This window comes from Ursus maritimus, unplaced genomic scaffold (genome assembly GCF_017311325.1).
Source record: "Ursus maritimus isolate PB19 unplaced genomic scaffold, ASM1731132v1 scaffold_28, whole genome shotgun sequence".
NCBI lineage: Eukaryota > Metazoa > Chordata > Mammalia > Carnivora > Ursidae > Ursus > Ursus maritimus.
The window spans coordinates 20,778,489-20,798,185 of record NW_024425341.1 but is presented as its reverse complement, the minus strand read 5'-3'; the positions used below and the strand labels follow the sequence as shown (position 1 = coordinate 20,798,185).

General features: G+C 39.0%; 2 protein-coding genes across 3 annotated transcripts in view; one reads left to right on the top strand and one right to left on the bottom strand.

Moving 5' to 3' along the window:
* Nucleotides 1-19,697, top strand: part of MCPH1 (microcephalin 1) — a 243,062-nt gene that overhangs the window by 122,718 nt on the left and 100,647 nt on the right. The gene's annotated exons all lie outside the window — the stretch shown is intronic.
* ANGPT2 (angiopoietin 2) overlaps nucleotides 1-19,697 on the bottom strand; it is a 56,145-nt gene that overhangs the window by 10,588 nt on the left and 25,860 nt on the right. Inside the window, exons 2-6 of one of the 2 annotated variants that reach the window (XM_008706146.2) lie at nucleotides 16,059-16,214; nucleotides 12,527-12,648; nucleotides 8,007-8,239; nucleotides 5,491-5,621; nucleotides 131-232 (exon numbers count right to left, since the gene is read on the bottom strand). In XM_008706146.2, the coding sequence (XP_008704368.1) occupies nucleotides 131-232; nucleotides 5,491-5,621; nucleotides 8,007-8,239; nucleotides 12,527-12,648; nucleotides 16,059-16,214 (744 nt within the window). The remainder of the gene's footprint in view (nucleotides 1-130; nucleotides 233-5,490; nucleotides 5,622-8,006; nucleotides 8,240-12,526; nucleotides 12,649-16,058; nucleotides 16,215-19,697) is intronic. The other variant, XM_008706147.2, reaches the window with a different exon arrangement.

Below are 19,697 nucleotides of genomic sequence, written 5' to 3'. Positions count from 1 at the left end.
GAATGCTTTGATAACAAAAATTGTCAACAGTCATTGGCTAGTTTTGGATTTGTGGTGCAGGTTCTGCAGATCTTAAAAGTTAGTTTTCACCAAGAAAATTATTTTCAGATGGCTTAAAGGCTATTCATACCAGTTTGTATTCTTTCCAAGTCTTCTGAAAATCAACACTGCCATCTTCACGCCGCTGAATGACCGTCCACCCGCCTCCAGAGGTTTCCATGTCGCAGTATGCCTGCCAATGGGAAGTGCACAATTACTGTGTGGGAAACACCAGTGACTCAGGGCTGTGTCTGAACTCACAGCAACAAGACAGATGTGGATACCTACAGTATGACTTGTGCTGATAGGGTTCCCCAGGGTAAATCTTTGTGGTCTTCCAAGAAGCAGATGGTTTTAAATGATTGAAAACCATGAATTTAAAATGATGATGAAAAATAAACAGTAATATAACTCGATTTCAATGTCGATGAGAATATGACTTTCTTGTCATCATCTGTTCTAGGCTAAAGACTCACCCCACTCGCTGACCCAGAGGTCGCTGTTTCTTAGAGACTTGTTGTGATTGGGACATCTTGGCGGTTTGGCCCCAAACCTTATCTCCCACCTGTAGAAATCTACCGGCTGGTGTTCACGACTCCAGAAACCTTTATGGTAGCTGTCGGTCCCTATCAACTCTGCAGGGAGTTGTGTAGAGGGAGTACTTCTGCACTATTGGGTTTCCAAGACCCTTGTTATGTTAAGCTATGGGGTTAGAAGACTTCTTCCATGTAGGATAAAAATTCGATTCTAGGTTCATCCCTCAGTATGAGAGATCTGAGGCCCCTGGGTACTCTGTGTGACGTATGTGACCTGCGAGTAGCCTGACAGCTCTGCCCCACAGATCGTGGCTTCAAGCTTCTTTGCACTTTGCTCACCGCCTGTGGTATTTCTCCTCCCAGCTCTTTTTATTTTTGCTTTTAAACTGGCTTGGTGGGTTTAAATTTGCTCGGAACACAGAATTCCTTCTTGGGCCAGGAGCATGCATGCTCACTTTCCACTCAGCAGGAGTTTTATGATGAAATTAAACACCCCTGCAAATAAGATTACATAAATAGTTTTAAATAATGAGATTATAGTAGAATGAAAAATGTTCCCAGAAATTCTGTTAAGATAAAATTTCCTACAGCATATGAGGTAGTAAATAGGAACGTTATCACTCAAAACCAAGTAGAAATAGTCTTCCTCTGCTGTTTCCCTCTGTCTTTTGGGGATATAAGGGAGATAATTTTGGCAGAGTAAGTTTAAATGTGAACTATTCTGCATTTGTGAGTTCAAATCCTAAAGAGTGGGGGATAAAAGAGAACCAAGAGCACACCTAGACCCAGTCTTTCATTTTCAGTGGCTTGCCTGATGTCTCATTGCTAACAAGACAGAGAGCTGCCCTGGGAACCCAGCACCCTGTTCTCCAGCAGATTTCTCTCCACCGCTCTTTGGACCATATTGCTTTCCCTGATGATCCTTATGTTCGGGAACATATGTTCCATTAAAGAAGATTGCATTTATTAAGAATAAAATGATTTCCCCATTTTAAATTAACCAAATAAAATTGACCTACTTAAGGTGACCCCTTATTATCTCCCTGTATTGATATTATTATTATCATTAATTTTCTTGTTATCATTGCTATGCACCACTGGGTACTTTGCATACATTATCTGCAATCTTGAAACAACTCTGCTGTGATACTGTAATTCTGCATTTTTGGGAGGAGGAAAGATGTAGTGAAAAGATTTAGTAAAGTTAGATTAATTTGACCAGAGTCATTCAGCTATTAAGTGGAATATAGGACTTGAGTAAGGTCTCTTAAATTCCTCATTCTCTACCTTTTTTTCTACCATAGTAGGCTATCAAAAACAGAGAAACTTGACCCTTTTGTTAATAGGCCAGATCCCTCAATGCAGCTCCAAGTTGAAATCAGTTCATGAATAATACTGCCTCTTACTTGCCTGTGGTCCACCCAATGGTCAGTACTGCTCACTTCTCTCAATATGTCTTCTAAAAAAATTGGTAAACTAGCTGAATAGGCTATATTGGTTTAAGGAGTTTTGTGTGTACAGACAGCTTGCTTCCTCTGCATCCTAAATGGCATGCTGGTGGGTGGAAAGACCGGATATGGTTTTTAGCGAGCCTATCCTTGTTCTAAGAATATCTGATTCTTTGCTGTCAAAATCACCATTATAAAGTCACGGATACTTAGAGAAGTTTGTCTTCATGTGGAAATCAGAGTGCAGGCTGGCTGCGAGTCACCCCCCGTGTAGAAATGGGTTGAGCCATACCATTCTCTAACTCCACCAGGGACAACGATGAGATGATTAGAACATTCCCTTAATATCTCTTTGTTCCGATTAAAAAGAGAAAAAGAACAAAGAGTTCATAGAAACTGATGTATCATGGTTAACTGAGTCGTGAAACTTTCAGAGGAAGATAGTGTTCAAAGAAGAGTTGTCCACATAGCCAGAGGGCACTGAGTGAAAATGATGAAATGGATTATCTCGGCATCAGGAAAGCAGACTTCCTCCAAGAATGCCCACGACCTCACCGCTCCAGCTACCACAAACCCGAGGGCAGTTAATACTTCTGTTAGCACACTACTGCATGGTTCAGGGACCTGATATCTTGCTCTAAAACGTGAAGCCTTTCAGTGGATAATGCTTGATTTAAATGTCATGCTTCGGCTCTGAGGCCACAGTGAATGACTTGATGAAACGGTAATCGCACAGATGAACACTAGGAGACAGGTACATACCCTGTGAAATTTAGGGAAGGAAATTATTAGGTCTCTGACCAGCAAAAACAAACTCAGATGCCTTTGATGCAGTTTTTATCTTTTGCAGAAACCTAATGAATTTTTCAAAAATAAAGTTGAAATATGTAGGCCCTTTTGGAAAAGGTCGGCTCAAAGATCTGTTGAACGTTCTTTCCTGAATTAGATGAAACAGGGCAAAAATGGCTGCCCTTTCACACAGAAACATTGTCTCATAGTCTTTGGGGGCAGTCAAAATGGTAAACAGTTCCCATTTCTTGAATAGATGGTTAAGTACTAAGTCCTGTCCTAAGTGCTGTATGTCAATTGTCACCTCATAATCGCTCTGTAAGACTAGGGTTACTTCATCGAGTTACAGATTAGGAAACTGAGGCCTCACACAGGGTAAATGACATGGTCAGAGGCACAAATCGGCCGAGCCAGAATTTAAACTCAAGTCTCTCAGACTTTCTCTCCCTCAATCAGACCGTGAATTATGGGGTCTTAAATCTGGAACGGAATCTAGAAGTCATTTAATTTGGACCATTTATTTTAGAGATGAGAAACTTGAGGTTTGGTAAGATTGTTGTTTCCTGCTGTGTCGAGGAGTTATTTTTACTGCAAATGTTTAGAAGAAATATAAATCCTAATGTTTCCAACCGTGGTCTAAGACTCATGTTGTCCCACGGTACTATATATTTTCATCTTGCTGTAGAACATTTCAATGAGGCCATTGGACTGACAGTGCTGTGGGGCGGGAGCCTTGCACTGAGTCAGGAAAACATTTATAGAGCAGTTGGTTGGTGCCGTGTAATTGGTGGTTGCCCTCTGGATTTGCAAAACATGCACATTGCACCGATATCCTCTGTGCTCCTCCTGCTGCCACTCCTGTCCCCAGTGCTCTAGGCCAAGAAGAGACCAACATCTGGTGACAGACAGCAGTATACAGAGGATTGTTATGAAAACCAGATTGCAAAGGGGATTGAGAGCCTTCCTACAGGATTTGTTCATTCCTTTCTCATCTGCAGCAGACTATTTATGTTTATGTTGTTTTTTTTTCCCTCCCCGCTAATGTACTGCTTCTAGAGCACTGGGGACATTAACTGATTTCCAAGGTTGATTTAAAGCAGCATGAATGAATTAGAAAGATTTTCTTTGGAAAGTATTAACTTGAAGAGCACAATATTTATCTTTTAAATTCTTAATCAAAGTATATGTTACTGTTTCAAGTTCTATGTCCTTAAACCCTTAATACTTAGATTTTTTGAAAGTGTTTTTTTCTTATTAGCATTTTAAATACTGAGGATAATACTGAGTTCAAAGAGGTAATGTTTCCAGGAACCTCTAAAATTTCCATATTTATACAGTATCGATGGCCTTTCCTCTAAGTGTTTTCATTGGTTCAACTTGTAGCAGTTACAATTAGATGCAGACATATTTATAAGCATATAATATATGCAGTCATCTGATAATTATGTAACACTTCACACTGACTCTCCTGTAATATTTTACCTTATCAGATGTCTATGAGAAGCCGCATTAAAATATTCCCTGGGGCTGTGGTTCCCCCCCGCCCCCATCTAAAGCTCAGTGTCTCCCAGAGCACCATCAGAAACCATGCTGAGTAATCCAGAATAACTGAGAATAACTGAGATAAGCTATATACTAACTTCTCCTGATGGTAAGTTCTGGTTGTTGGTTCACTTTCCACAAAGTAATTGAGCTAATGCCTTGAAATACACTCCAAATACTTGAGAAGAAAATGAGCCACTCTCTTTGATGGTGTGTTTTAAGTCCTCTGGCCAATGCTAGTCAGGGTAAGAATAGCCAACCCCAACGATCCACATGGTGTGGCCTGCAGACTCCCGGGGTCCCTGAGACCCTTGCTGCGAGTCCACCAGACTGACGCTGTCTCCATAATGACACCGAGACATTTTTGGCGTTTGACGCTGTGACAGCGTCTGCACTGATGGGACAGCAATGCTGGTGGGGGAAATACCAGCACCCCAGAATGAATGAAGGGGTAGCATACCCTATATTTGAGTCATTATATGCTTCAGTCACACCCGTGCAAGTGGGGAAAAATAAGTCGATATTTCACTTTGGGACATCTTTGACAAAGCAGTAAAAACTATTAATTTTATTAAGCCTCTCCTGCTGCGTATGTATCCTCTTATATGTTCTATGATAAAATGGGAAATGTCTATACATCACTTCTGCAAACTGAGGTACCATGGCTGTGTCTAAGGAAAGCTTTTTGTGGCTGTTGTAGCTGTGAGCTATATGAGACCTTTTTTTGATAGAATACCAGTGCTCTTTGAAAGAACAATTGAAGGACAAACTATTTGGTTATTTGAACTCTAGTATTTGGAGGATATTTTCTTGGAAAGCAATGAAATGAGTCTGACACCTGAAGGGAAACAGCTGACAATATGATGATTAAGTCAAATGCAAGGAGGATATGGAATAGATGTATCTTCTCATGATGATACAGAAATCTCTACGTTGTTGATATCCCCAGTCAGGATATGTGTGCAGTGACTGGACGTGGAGCCCTTGGCAGGTGTTTCACTCAGTACATGTTTGTTGTTTTGCTTTGCATGAAGTTGGGAAGGGTCTGGGTGTGTGAACTACATTATGTGGTTCCTCTGCTTCTAAAATAACCTGTTTACAGCCAGGCAGTTGAAACCAGGAGACTAATACCGTACCTTGATCTCCTCTGTGGAATTAGGGAATGTGAGCGTGTAGATACCATTGGTTGTCAGTCCTGACTTGAATACTTCCGCACAGTCTCTGAAAATGACTTTCTCTTCCTTAACATCGAGGGAGTTCTTCGCTGCTTTTAAAAATATAGGAAAGCATTTAACAGGAGTTCATGAAAGATAAAAGTTTATTATTTCAAGATGCATTCAAGTTTTATTACATTTGAATTCTTATAATAAGTAGAAAGGACCCACCAGTTTTTATCCTTTCCAAAAAAATTACTCCTTCAGCCTGTTCTGCATTAATTCTCAAATATTATCACCAGTAACCCATACTTCCTTTTTTTTTAATCATCAACATGGAATGCAAGTATTTTGCAATTAACTATAGTAAACCATTACTTAAAAAAAAATCTTCCATCTTGACTAGAATCACATAAAGTTATTGCAAAAGAATAAAAAAAGAATGTACCTAAAAACAGTGTCCCCTCTACGGTGGCTGTGTGGCATACCCCGTTAGCTGTTATCCTAGGCTGTGGGTGTATGTTTTCTCCCTTTTATAAAAGCCAATTCTTGATACATGTCTTTAGACTATTGGATAAAGATAATAAAAGTGTTCTTTGGATATTTAGCAACTGTCCCATTATAGTTTATGTTCGAGAGGAGCCTACCATTAATTTATCTTTGTCTTTGAAATTCTTACTCTAAGTCTAAAAATGATAGGATTATGAAATTCCTTCAAAGTTTTACTCTGCTCTCAACATTTAGATTTCCCGATCCTTTTTGCCTTAAAAAGGGAGTGTGTGTGTGTGTGTGTGTGTGTGTGTGTGTGTGTGTTCCTGCAGGTATTTCTGTCCATGCTGCAGACCCACTGGAGCGCAGGCATATGGATTAGATGCGCGGGTAGGCATCACATGTAGACAGAGGTGCTTCCTTCATGTCAGCTAGAGGCTCATGGGGAAAGGAAAGCCTCTTCTGCTATTCTCTCTCCTGTGCTTCTTTTTCCTGCCAGGATTTGAGCTGCATGATTTCCTCTACTTTGGCTCATCAGAACTAACACCTCACATTATCTTGTTCCAACCAGATGTCAGATGATTGTTCTATGAACGTGAAAAAGTCTGGGATAACCACGTGACTTGAGGACGATGTGAGAACGTATTTCTTATGAAAGTGAAGAATATCTTCACATGATTCATATGTAAAATGTATCTGTTTCCAAAGAATCCAAGTTTAAAGGACATTGGGAAATAAGCCATAGTAAGAACTAGACCCAATTTGTTTAAGGAAGATAAACAAAACCTTAAAATGACAATGCCACACAAATTGTATATCCCATTTCTAATTAATGACTGAAGATGCCTCCCTTCTTCCCTCTAAAATCCAAAAAAAAAAAAAAAAAGTGAAAGGTAAAACAGTAATGAAGTAGGCAAAATATATCTAAGGATGGGCAGAGAGAAGGGAGCTGACATTTCTCGAGTGCCAATTTTATGCCAGTCAATGCAAGTATTAAGTCAGTCTTCACGACAGCCCTCTGGGTTTAGACTTGTTTTTCCCACTTAAAAAATAAAGTCCACTGTGGATTAGCAACCTGCCCTGCCTCATACCTGTAGACAACAATGGAACTAACGCAAAGTAGGCTCTTTGAGCCCAGGAATCATGTGGGGGGGGGGTTTGCCTCACAATAACTAATTAGTATAAATATTCCTTCTCTCCTCTTCTTCTTCCTTCTTTCTGTTATTTTATCTCCCTGAATAGCATTTTAAAAAATTTTAATTTCACTACAGTTAACACACAGTGTTATAATAGTTTCGGGTATACAATATAGTGATTCAACCGTTTTATACATTACTCAGCGCTCATCACAACAAGTGTATTCTTAATCCTCATCTCCTGTTTCCCCATCCCCTCACCCACCTCCCCCCCAGTAACCATCTGTTCTCTGGAGTTAAGAATCTGTTTTTTGTTGTTTTTTTTTTCTCTCTTTTTTCCTTTGTTTATTTTTGTTTCTTAAATTCCCACATATGAGTGAAGTCATATGGTATTTGTCTTTTTCTTATTGGCTTATTTGGCTTATTTTTCTTTGGCTTATTTCACTTAGCATAACACTCTGTAGCTCCATCCGTGTTTTCATGAAAGGCAAGATTTCATTCTTTTTTATGGATGAATAATATTCCATAATGTGTGTGTGTGTGTGTATTTCACATCTTCTTTATTCATCTATCTATGGACACTCGGGCTGCTTCCATAATTTGGCTTTCATAAATAATGCTGCAATAAACATAGGGGTGCATATATCTTTCTGGATAAGTGTTTTTGTATTCTTTAGGTAAATAACTGGGAGTGGAATTACTTCCTCCTTTTTAATTGGTTCTGTGATAAGACTCTATAAAGCTTTCATAGGAAACATGTAATAGAAATAGTCCTTTTCTGAAAGATGGGAATTTTTTGGAATTTTGAGAGTTTCACTTACAAAATAATGGCAGTTAAAACTGAAGAAAAATTATTATGTAAACTTGACTTACAGTTTGACGTTGATATCATGGTCAATAAATTATGAACTGTCTCCATCAGATCATGTTGCTGCTTTTGGAGAACTGAATTATTCACTGTGGCGGTCACCAGTTGTTTTTCTAGTTCTTCAATGATGGAATTTTGCTTGGATACTAACACCTGGAGCTGATCTTTCTCTTCTTTTATTGACCGTAGTTGAACTATATGCTTGTCTTCCATGTCTAGTACTTTCTTTTCCAGGAAACTTGTAAAGGGAAATAATGGTTAGTTTAGTGATTGCTTTACAGACATCAAATCGGTTTCATAATTCTTATATAATCTTTTATATTTATTGAATTTTTGCTTCTCCAAGACACTCTGTTTTCACAGAGTGAAGGTGTTGCTACAACCTTGCAGAAGCTCTCAAACTTGCTGAAAACAGTAGATAAGTAAGTATGACATAGATATGAGGATGAGATACCCTAGCAAAAATGTAAGGTCCACATTTAGAAGTTATCACATGGAGTGCATTTGAAGACCATGGTTTTGCTGTAGGGGAATGTGGACTTATTCACCGAGAAGGCAGCCTCGGTATTGGGAGCACACGTTGGCGGGTGGAAAGGTGAGTGGAAAGCCCAGGCTGAGAGCTCACATCCACGCATGACCTCCCTGTGTTACCATCCCTGCTCTGGATCTCAGGTGCATACCTACCTAAATGAGTATCCATCTGTAGAAATAAATATCGAAAACAGAGACAGTAGACTAGATGATGATCTCTGAGGTCCCTTCTAGTTCAAATAATCTGTAAGCCTACTATGCCTTTTGGGGGAAAGTCACATTTTCTGAATCTTTAACACTGCAAGCAACACTACTCAGCCGAGAAACTGACTACCCATGGTAGGTCTTAGCTATAAGCATTAACATCCAGTTTTAATAATTATTATTAGAAACTCAATTGCAGCTCTTAAATTTATCCCAGCCTAGGTCATTGCAAATCAGTATATGACAGCAAGTATTCGGTCAGTATACCAAGTCAAAAAATAAACAGTTACTGTAATGCTCTTATTTGCACTCCATTTTCATGAGTGTTATCACATTTATTTTTAAACTGTTATTTATTATTTTTCTTGATATTAGCCAACTTATTTTTTAATCATATATCCCTTTTATTAATTTAAAAACCAAGATGACTTACTGTAAACAGAAGTTAACCTAAAAATAAATGCGTAAAGTTTTTCCGTTTTCTACCTAAAATCATTTCTAGTACCATCAGCGTTCAGGCAGCATGCTTTAGAAACACTCCTGTGACACTTGACCTAGACAATTAACATAAAATAAATGGGGCGTTTTTAAGTCACTAATCTATACTGCCTTCAAAATGACATTGCTGAAATTTGTTATCCAGCTGTCTTTTGTTGTCTTTAATATTCCATGGGGAGGCGTAAAAGAAAGATGAGACAATCCCATGGTCCAGAGTGTGAACACTCCAGGATGGATATTTAAAAAAAAAAAAAAAAAGTTTCTTTCTCCAAAACCTATCGCAGTATAGCTCCAGAGGGCAGTTGCATCTTGATCTAAAATAGTTAATATTAAGGTTAAATACAAGCATGGATTAAAGAGTTTAGCCCAGCATCAGGTCACCCCAGATCACACTGGCTCTGAGAGCGCACCGTGTGATGGGTACAGAAGCGCGGAGCATTGCATTTAAAGCTGCGGGGAGTCCCAGATTGTATTTTAGGCACCACTTTGCAAAATGCAGATCTGGACCCACTACTGGCTTGGGAAATCCATTTAATGAATGACAATCAACAGTTTTTAAATGAGAGAAAGTTAAATAGGATAAAGTTAAATAGGATAAAGTAGATGAAAAGAGACTGTAAATTCATAGCAAGGACTTGGCACATTGCCACAAATGCCATGGCCAAGAGTTGGGGGGGGGTGGAAGAAAGGAGGTGGAACAGCATGGGGGATACCCACATTGTGTGACAGCTCACACGTTAGCATAGTATTTGACTTTCTGATACAGGATAATCAATTCGATCATCAGCACAGAAGTTGGACTTAGGTATAGCTTATCTTTCTATTAACATAGCTCATGGTCGGATGAGAAGTGTGGGGAAGTATCCTGTGCGGACAGAAATACCAAGGCTCTTCAGAAGGGGACAGTATCAGTGGCGGCACTTTTCAATAACAATAATCACAGTTTAATTGGACTGGTACAAGTAGGCCATAAATGAATTATTTATTTTTAGAAGAAAAAAAAAGAATGATAAGATGAAAACCACATAGCAATTTTCACCTTCATCTGGAGAACCTAAATATGGGATAGTGACAGTTTTCAGAAAAACATTGACCCTAATAAGTACTTTGGCTTCATTGGAAACTATTCTGTAATGAAAACGGTTGCACTTTGGGGGAAATACTGAAAGTAATTTAAAGGCATGGTTTGTCACATGTGCAAAACATCAAAGATAATTGTAATGGTGTTCTTGCAAATGAGATCCTAGGCTAGTCAAAATATAAGACACCTGAAAACACAGCATTCAAACTCACTGGAAGATGGAAAATCATCTGCACAGTTTTCTTATTTTTATTGATTTACACTCATTAATGGAAAACTTATTATTGTCACTTCATTTCGTATTTGTGATGCAAGAGATTGTGATTTCTGCAGCTGCTAAATAGGTATGGATTTGTTACATATGGTTTTTATGACAAGTCTGCTGATAACAAGCTATCCCTGTCGGGATCTGTGCTTTGGCAGGTCATTCAGAAATAGTCCGCGTACAACTCCGTTCTGAGTGAGATGTTTGCAATCCAAGTTCTGGTGCTTTGCTGTTGTTAAGTCACCTAAAATTATAGTTTATTAGGTATGTTTGACAAGGTGCTTTTATGGAGGAAATGTGTTGTTTAAATTTAGTGTCGTATAAAAGTAGGTTCAAAGTACCCGAAAAGTGCGTCATTGGTCAATGTTGATTAAACTGGGGGAAAATGTGAAAGATTTAAGTGAAAAAAAAATGTGAAGGTTCCCATATGCAAGAATGATCAGAAAAGACAGCAATCTATGGGATGGTTGGAATTACTGTTTTATACATTGTAAAGCTTTAACATACAAAGAAATTTTACCAAATCACGGGTGATCAAAATATGGAAGGAAAGTTGTTGGATGTCTTTCAGAGCAGTCCCAGCTGACTGTAACAAATTCACTTGTAGTAAAGTGAAAACATTAAGCAGTGTGTCTGAACTCAGGAATCAGAGTTGCGCTTCTCTAGGCAAAAGGCAATGTGATTTGGCAAATATTTACAAAGATGATACTCGGGTGACATAGTTAATAATACTTAACTGACAGTATTAGTGCTTTAGCATATGGAATTAGGAACGTGAGGAGGGACAGTGTTCAGTACTGGGCTGCGTTCAACCGACTGCACATAGCCCGACAGTATTGTTGTGGAGAGCAACTAGAGTAATCACTCAGCTCCCATGTTTTCCTATTACTGCAACATCATTAAATAAGAGAACATTATTAAATAAGACCATTTTAAGAAAATGAAATTGGAGAGATTGTTGTAACTCAATTATTGGTCTCAAACTTTTGTTTATGACTTTGCAGAAGGAAAAAATTGAAACACTGAAGAAAAATATTTGAATTATAGAAAATCTATTTGCAAAGAAATAAAAATTAAAAATTGAAAAAATCTATTTGCTCTTCAAAACCCTAAATCAGTAGTGAGTTAAACCTGTTACCCAAAGAACAGAAAGAATTATTTCAGCTGAGTTCCTGATTAACAGGAAAGAATGATTGTAAGACATTAAGTTCAGCATCATTTTTTCTTAAGAATAAAGAATTGTGTAATGAAATTAAGTAGCTGTGAAATAGAGCACATTGTTGTCTGGCCATTCTCCCTGTCGTATAGACATGTCTTGGTTAGAAACAGGATAATAAGCACAATTATCCATATGTGTCCCCAACTGCAATAAACCTTTGAATCCCCACTGATCACCCCAAGTTTGTTTTTGTATTGGTTTTCTTGGGGCTTTTCTAGATCTTGTTTAAATATCAATATTATATTTATTATTAACTTCCGTTTTTAGTTTATCATATGTGTTAGGCATAGTGATTGCATCATGAAATGTGCATCAAGTGTGGGTTCCATCTGTAGATCATTCTGCATTGGAAACAACAAAGTTCCCAGAGGCGAAGGAACTGTTAAAAAGCCTGGGCCAGCGTTACTGTTACTCCATGACACCGGCAGTATTTTGTCTTGGATAAACTTGCACAGTATGGAGGCAGAGTTTGGGAATCACTGGAAGACAATCTTTAAGGGACTGGAGAATGAAAAAATTGAAGACGGGATTAGAAGGCAGGGTCACTTCCAAATTTCTTCGCAAACCCTCTTCCTATCTTTCCTTCATGAGGTGTCGGATCCTGACACTACACATTAAGAAATCTGGCATTTTGGAAGCCATGCTTATTATTAACAGTCACATGAAATAGGCTTTCAGATCTAGAAAGTGTGCAATTCTAGATTATAATTTTGGGGGGTTTTATTACCTGTTCTTATCTTGCAATTTGTTTATTTCACTGGTCTGATCCAAAATCTGTTTTTCCAATTTGTTGGTGGAAAGGGAATGTTCCAGAAGCTGAAGTTCAAGTCTTGTTGTCTGATTTAATACCTAAATGTAACAAAATAAAATTCCTATTTGTCATGTTTAAAGTTACATATAACTTCCTTTTAATTAAGTCAGCTAAATTATAGGAAAACATAACTAAAGCATTTTTTTGTTTACCCAAATATCTTATTTTATCATAGTCTTCATTTTAAGAAAAGGCTTGAAGTCCTGGATTGCATTGGAATGTGGTTTTGTTTTGTTTTTTTTTTACCGTGTCTTTTTTTGGAAAGTGTTTAATAGTTCCAGACAGTGGTATTTGTGTCAAATAATATAATGCCATTCTTCTTGTTCTGCCATCTTTTAGCATTTCTTTTCACACAGTGAGACAAGTGGGAGTATAAAATGGTCATATTTAATACATCAGAAGTTGTTGATAAAAAGGTTTTGCTTCCGCTCAAAACAAAATGCTGTTCTCTTATTTATCAGTAGGCGACGTGATTAGAAGTCCCAAGCTTCCAATCTATAAAACTGTAGCTCATTTTTAGCCTGACATTTCCTAGTTTGTATTCACTTGTTTAGCCTTTTATTTTTTATTTTCCATTTCTCTCTCTTTTAATTTTAAAAATCATATTGACCAATTAGGAAACAATAGTACATCGCTGTGAAGTAGGAGCTCAGTTTCACTCTGTGGGCTTCTCTGGCATACGCCATATGCAATATCGCTGTTCCCATTGTGTTCTGACAGATTTAAGGATGAATTCTTTGGCGTTTGGCTGCCTTCTAGCAGGAAGAGTCGTTACTCACATCCTCTGGGTCATGGTTATTCAGGATGTGACATCACATGTAAGTGTAAGGCAGAATTGTTGCCCAGGAATAAGGGTCCTTGAAAGAACCATTGTTTGCTCAGGGTCTGTGTCATTCATAAAAGGCTTGGCCAACTGGCCAGCTTTAGGGATAGTCCTGTCCTTTGTCAAAGCAGGATGAGTTCATACCATGAACAGTCTTATGAATGAGTGAAGACATTGGCCAGCAGAAAGGTTGGGTTTTAGTATTAACACCTGGACTATAGATTTGGCCTACGTCTTCTTTGGGCCCAAATACTCTTATGTTGGTAATTGCTAAAAGGAACTGGAAACTGAGGTCTTTTATTCAACAGCTAAGGGCTATACAATGAGCACGATGGGCCAGAGGTGGGGAGGATGGCATGTAGGTCCTCACTAACCCGGGATCAATGGTGCTGTTTTCTGTCACTTTCCCAAGGCCTCTGGCTGTAGGTGACTATCTAAATTATCCAGGTCAGGTGGTTGTCTGTGGTCTTTACGATCTCAGACCTCTACCCATCCCTCATTGTCTGGTTGAATAGCCTCTCACTCTGGCAGCCTACAAGAACCTTGTAATCAGAGAATTTTATGTTTGGATTTGAGCCCATTTCACACAGCAATTGCTCAGTAGTGCCTTAAGTAGATTTGGTGCATAATTCGGTCCCTTGATGTCCTTGCTCAGGCTCAGCCATTTTAATGTGGTTAGCCAGACAGTATAGGCTGTTTTCTTTCCAGCCACCTTCCAATTTTCCTGTTATAACAAATCATATGATATCTAGTTTCACAATAGATTTTTTTAAAAAGATCATGTGACCCAACAAAAGCTCAATGAAAGCTAGAAAGCATGCCTTACACAGGATGTACTAAAGGTTTACATCATTGCTTTATGTCTTACACTTGATTACCATTGTCTGAAAATATAAGAAATGTTATACTCTGCAGACATTTTTTGGATGAGCTTGATTTCCCACTAGTTTTGCTGTTAAATGGTAGGGGATGTGACTTAAACATTACTAATTTATTTTAATAATTAACTATGGATATATTGATACATTTAATTTAAAATTTTTATCTTTTCATTTTTAGCTTTTATCACCTTTTGGGATTACAATTTTCACGTCTTGTGATCCATCATGTAATATAGTTATACTTTTCCTACATTGTTCTAGTATTGTGGGAAGATTTGGTAAAGAAGTAACTTCTTATTCTGTCCTCAGATAAAAATCGGTTTTTCTCTAACCACTTTCCTGCTGTTTCCCCTACTTTATCCAACAGTTGTTAGGGGGACAATGAAAGAATAACTGAACCATTCTAGACGTGATCTTATTCCATTTGGGAGGCGTATCATTTCTCTTACCTCATATCCCCTTCTGCTGTTGTCTGATGAAGTAGCATATAGGAATAATACATTATAGAAATTATTTACTATTAAATCCTCTCTCTCTCTCTCTCTGTTATTCTCTCCCTCTCTCTCTCTTTTAAAGCATTGCTTGGAACTCAGAGTAGGCAGGTACTAATAACTTCATGAGCCTAGAAAGAATCCAGGGTTAGGAACCAGAAAGCAGATTCACCAATGAAGAGACTTGAACTGGGAGCATCTTAATAAATTCCACCAATAGTCCTTTTTTTCCCACCTAGACTATTCTCTTTTTTTCTTTTTTTTTTTTTTAAATATTTTATTTATTCATTTGAGAGAGAGAGAGCATGAGTGGAGGTAGGGGCAGAGGGAGAGGGAGAAGCAGACTCCCTGCTGAGCAGGGAGCCCAAGGCAGCTCGATCCCAGAACCCTGACATCATGACCTGAGCCGGAGACAGATGCCCAACCGACTGAGTCACCCAGGCGCCCCCTAACCCCCAGACTATTCTTACTCAGTCACACGCTGTGTGTCATTTGGCATGACTCGATGAATTTTGTTTCAGTGTTTTGAGGTTTAATGTCTTGGTGTTGTTCTTTTGTTATTTTCATATTCCTGTCTCCTGCTGTTAATCAGCAGCTCCTAAAATCTGAAAGCTAAAAGGGCACTTAGCAGCCAGTTGTAAGACCCAGCCCTCACTTGATAGTTAAATCCCCTCAGGCCCCCAAGAACTGAGCCTTTCATTTCTCAAATGCACAAAAACAGTTCAGTACTTATCCAGAGTCCAGAAGATACCCAGCGAGGCAGAGGAGCACTTCCTTACCTTGTAGTCGTGAGTGTGCATCATGTGAAATGATTCACATGTCGTTAGTAGAACAAGGGTAATTTAACCGCAGCATGAAAGATGAGAATGGGGACACATGGGTGGCTCAGTCGGTTGAGTGTCGGACTCTTGATTTCAGCTCAGGTCATGATCTCAGGATTGTGGGATCCAGCCCCATGTCTGGCTTCACGCTCAGTGGGGAGTCTGCTTGGGCTTCTCTCCCCCTCTCCCTCTGCCCCTCCCCTGCCACCCCACTCTCTAAAATGAATAAATAAATCTTTAAGGAAAAAAAGATGAAAATGTACTTACTGATTTTAAATTCTTATCTAACTACAAATTCTTATTTTATCAATTTTTTTCCTGCTACCCTCGAGCTTTCTTCATTTTTCCAGTAATTAGGTAACCATGCAGTGTGATTTCTTGCTAGTCGCTCATCCAGCCAGACCGTTAGGTGTTCTCTGTTCCATTACTTACTTGTGCTTCAACGTCTGTCAACTTCCGTGTCTGCGCTGCTGTTTGATTGAGCAGGTTTGTCCCTATCTCTATCATCACCGCGGTCTGGTTCTGTACTGCATTCTGTTGCAGCTCTACCATTTCTCTCTTCATGTTGTCCTGGATGTAATTCTCGAGCTAGAAAAGAACATGTGGCAGAAAAACAGTCATCAGTCAAATGGTCAGAAACCTCATTCCCAAATATTTTCCCTTTTCCTTTTAAAAAAATGTGTTGGAAGACCTGTGCCTTGCTTCAATTTTGCTGTGTTTTTATCGCTAGTAGTACAATGCAGTGTGGTTTTATGTTGACTTAAATCCAGCAGCTTGGTAACATCACATGAAGGAGACAGAGCGCTTATTGTTTTTGGTCACTCTAGAAGCCCACACCGTGGCCAGCACAGGAGGTGGTGAGGCCCCCGCTCAGAGGTGGGCAGGGGGGTGCCATCAGCAGCCATTCTGTCTAGCTGCAGCTCTGTCCTCGTTAGGCAGGAAAGGACAATTTGGTATTAAGAAGCATCACTATTACTCCCACATTCTAGGCTTGTGGTTTCTTGAAATAGAGACTTGAGAAGGCTGTGTAAGAAAGAGCATGAGGAAAAGCTCACTGTTGGATTACCCCGTCGCTCACAGAATCACCCCTCAGTTCCACGTTCTGCAGGTCCCCCCACTTCCTGCCTACCTTGTTCAGCACACATTAGACCTAGTAAGTCTTTACTAACATGTATGCGCTTTCACAAGTTCCTCATTTCAGGTAGTAGGCAAACGCGTAATCCTACACTAGGACCTTCAGCACTCCACGTGCTGGGTGTGTGGGCATGCCAACTCATTTTAATATTAGCTTCAGCACAAGAGAATGAAGAAGCTAATTTCACTGCCATAGGTATAGATACCTATATTTTTGGCAGTAAAATCATACAACTAAATATAAATGTAGGACATCCAGGTGTGTGGGAAGGAGCATGTGGGCTTTGGGCTGTGGACACCTGTTCTGTTATTTTTCTTTGACTCTAAGGATGTTGCTTAACTTCAGAGGTGCCCAGTGTCCCCCTGTATAGAATAGAGTTTCTGATTGGTCAGGGAAATGTTTGAAGGATTAACTAAGCTATGCTTTTACAGTCATCGTGTACATGCATAACTTTGGATACGTAAAATGTAATTTCCTTTCTTCTTTGTTTTTCACGGTGATCCAACGATAGGAGCCACATTTCTGTTCATTAACCCAAACTACAAGTTCACGAGGACAGAAACCCTTATTTTTATTTTTTTCTCATTTAAGTCATTTTTTTTCCTCATGTAACTCAGAAATTTTAAAATTAAATTGAATAACTGAAAGATGAGTATAAAACTGCTTATAATGCCTTTCTTTAAAACTTGTAATTCTCTGCACAGAAACAATTTATAGAGCCAGTCACCAAACATCGTCTCTCCTAAAATCTTGATCACAAAGCAATTCTGTACTCCTGCCTGTAGAAGTGAGAAAATACAATGGGAAGGGTGGAGTTTCTCCCTCAGAGTTCAAGGGCTTCTTTGTTGGTGCAGTTTTTATAAACTGTGTCTTGGATGGTACTGTAAGTCTCAGGGTTGGTATTAGAACTCTGGGTTTACTGCCTCCATTTCTTGCTTGTGGTTGACTCTGTCCTACCTCTGTGTGCTTCTCATCTCCCTCCTTGCTAGTTATCTTGAAGGTTAATGGTCACTCCCTCGTTCTCCCCTGGTCAATGGGCAGGTCAGTAACATGCAACCTGACAATTCCTGCAGCTCTGATCGCTTGTAAAATCTTGTAGTCGAAGCCTTTCCTTCTCCATATGAATAAAAATAGATTCAACTGCTGTAAACTATGAAGTCATGTGCTATTACTTGGCAGTCCAAGCAATACCTCTAGTGTAGACGTCATAAAATCGGAAGAAACCCTTGTTAAGCCTGTATTAACCAGCTAATGATAAGTAGCTCAAGCTTTTTGGTGGCTTTGTCTTTTCTTAATGTATTCTTCATCCCCTCCCCTGCCTTTTTAAAATTTAACTTTTATGATTTAAACAATTTATAAGAACTCAGACAAGAGTTTGTTATTTCTCCTTTCTTTCCCTCTGTCTCTCTCTCGTTCACACACTCTCTCTCACACACACTCTCTCTTTTCACTCTCTCTCATCACCATGGGAGTAATAGAATTTTTGAGGTTAAAGTTAAAGTTATGAAAGTCATCTAGAGAAGTTGTCTTAGTTACTCTTAACACCCAGCAAAGATAATATTTAGAAAGACTTATTCCGGGAAGTTTGGACTTATTAAAGATATATTCAAGCTGGAGTTTGGTTTAAGTCCATAGTCTAATGTAATAATGTATGAACTAGCATAAATAAAGGTCTTAATCCTCTTATTGATTTTAGTACTTAAGAACTACATAAAAATGATTCGGTCCTTTGTCACTCTAAATCATATAACTAGAGGAGGAAAATGGGTCCTTCAGTCCTCCCCACCCCATTCTAGAACTACTGAGTCAGATGTGGTTACAACCATCAGGACGCATGAGAAGCTTACTTATAATTTGACATTTTAAAGTCAACTTTCCATTTAAAATTATACTCAAGAACTTTAAAAGACATAAAAGACCCAATTTTTAGAGTAAAAAGTTTTAACTTTATTCCCGTAACTTTTTCTAAGCTTGAAAACAATAGGGAAAAAATGCTTTCAAGTCCCTGTTTTTCAGCTTTTCAGGAGGACGAAGTCCATGTAAGTGGTGGGTGTGTGAGTGTGGTCAGTCTTACATGGAAGCAAGTTACAGATACATGTATACGTGTGCTGCCTGGGTGTGTATAGATCTCATATACATAGTATATATGTGGCTAGTGTCTATATATATAGTATCCACAACTAAATAAAGTAAAATTCTGTATGCTACTGACCCCGTATCGAATTGAGGGCTGGGGGAGAAAAGTGGAACAGAAACAGAAATATCAAAAAGTAGACATTTTTGTGTCGATTCTCAAAAAGACTTGCGCTCTCACACTTGAAGCAGTGAAAATAAGTTAAGGTTTCAAGAGACATGGGCACTGTGAGAGTTGAGTGCTGTTTAACAAAGAAGAACGTATTTAGTCCGAGAAGCAATAGCAACAAGAACAGCCACAATAGCACCGTTAATGTTTGCTGCGTGCTGCGATGTTCCTGCTGTGTTCGCTCTTTCCCCGGACTGCAGGCGCCCCAGATCTTAGGCGCGTGCGCTAGGACGGGTGTGCCTATAAGAACACTGGTAGTTCAGCCCAGACACCATGTCACCCTTTTCCTGCCTTTTCCTTCTTTCCAGTTTATTGCCCCGGAATGTATTTTTGTTTAGTATCACTTATTTTTATCACCTGCGACTGAAACCCAGAAATGTAGAAATCTGCCCAGTGCAATTCCATTCTAGTATAAGGAAGTCTTCGTTCAAGGAAAAATGTGAGACGAATAAGATCTCTGCTCCTGTTAGCAGTGTCACGCTCCCCTCTCCTTGGGCAGCTGTTTCTGTCTTTGCCATCTGCACTTAGCTGCTCTTCTCAAAACAGTTCCAAGATACTTGAACCTCCCCAGGGAGGAGATGGGGTTCTTCTTCATTTCACACGGGTGGCTTCACACACTCATGCTTTGCAGGAA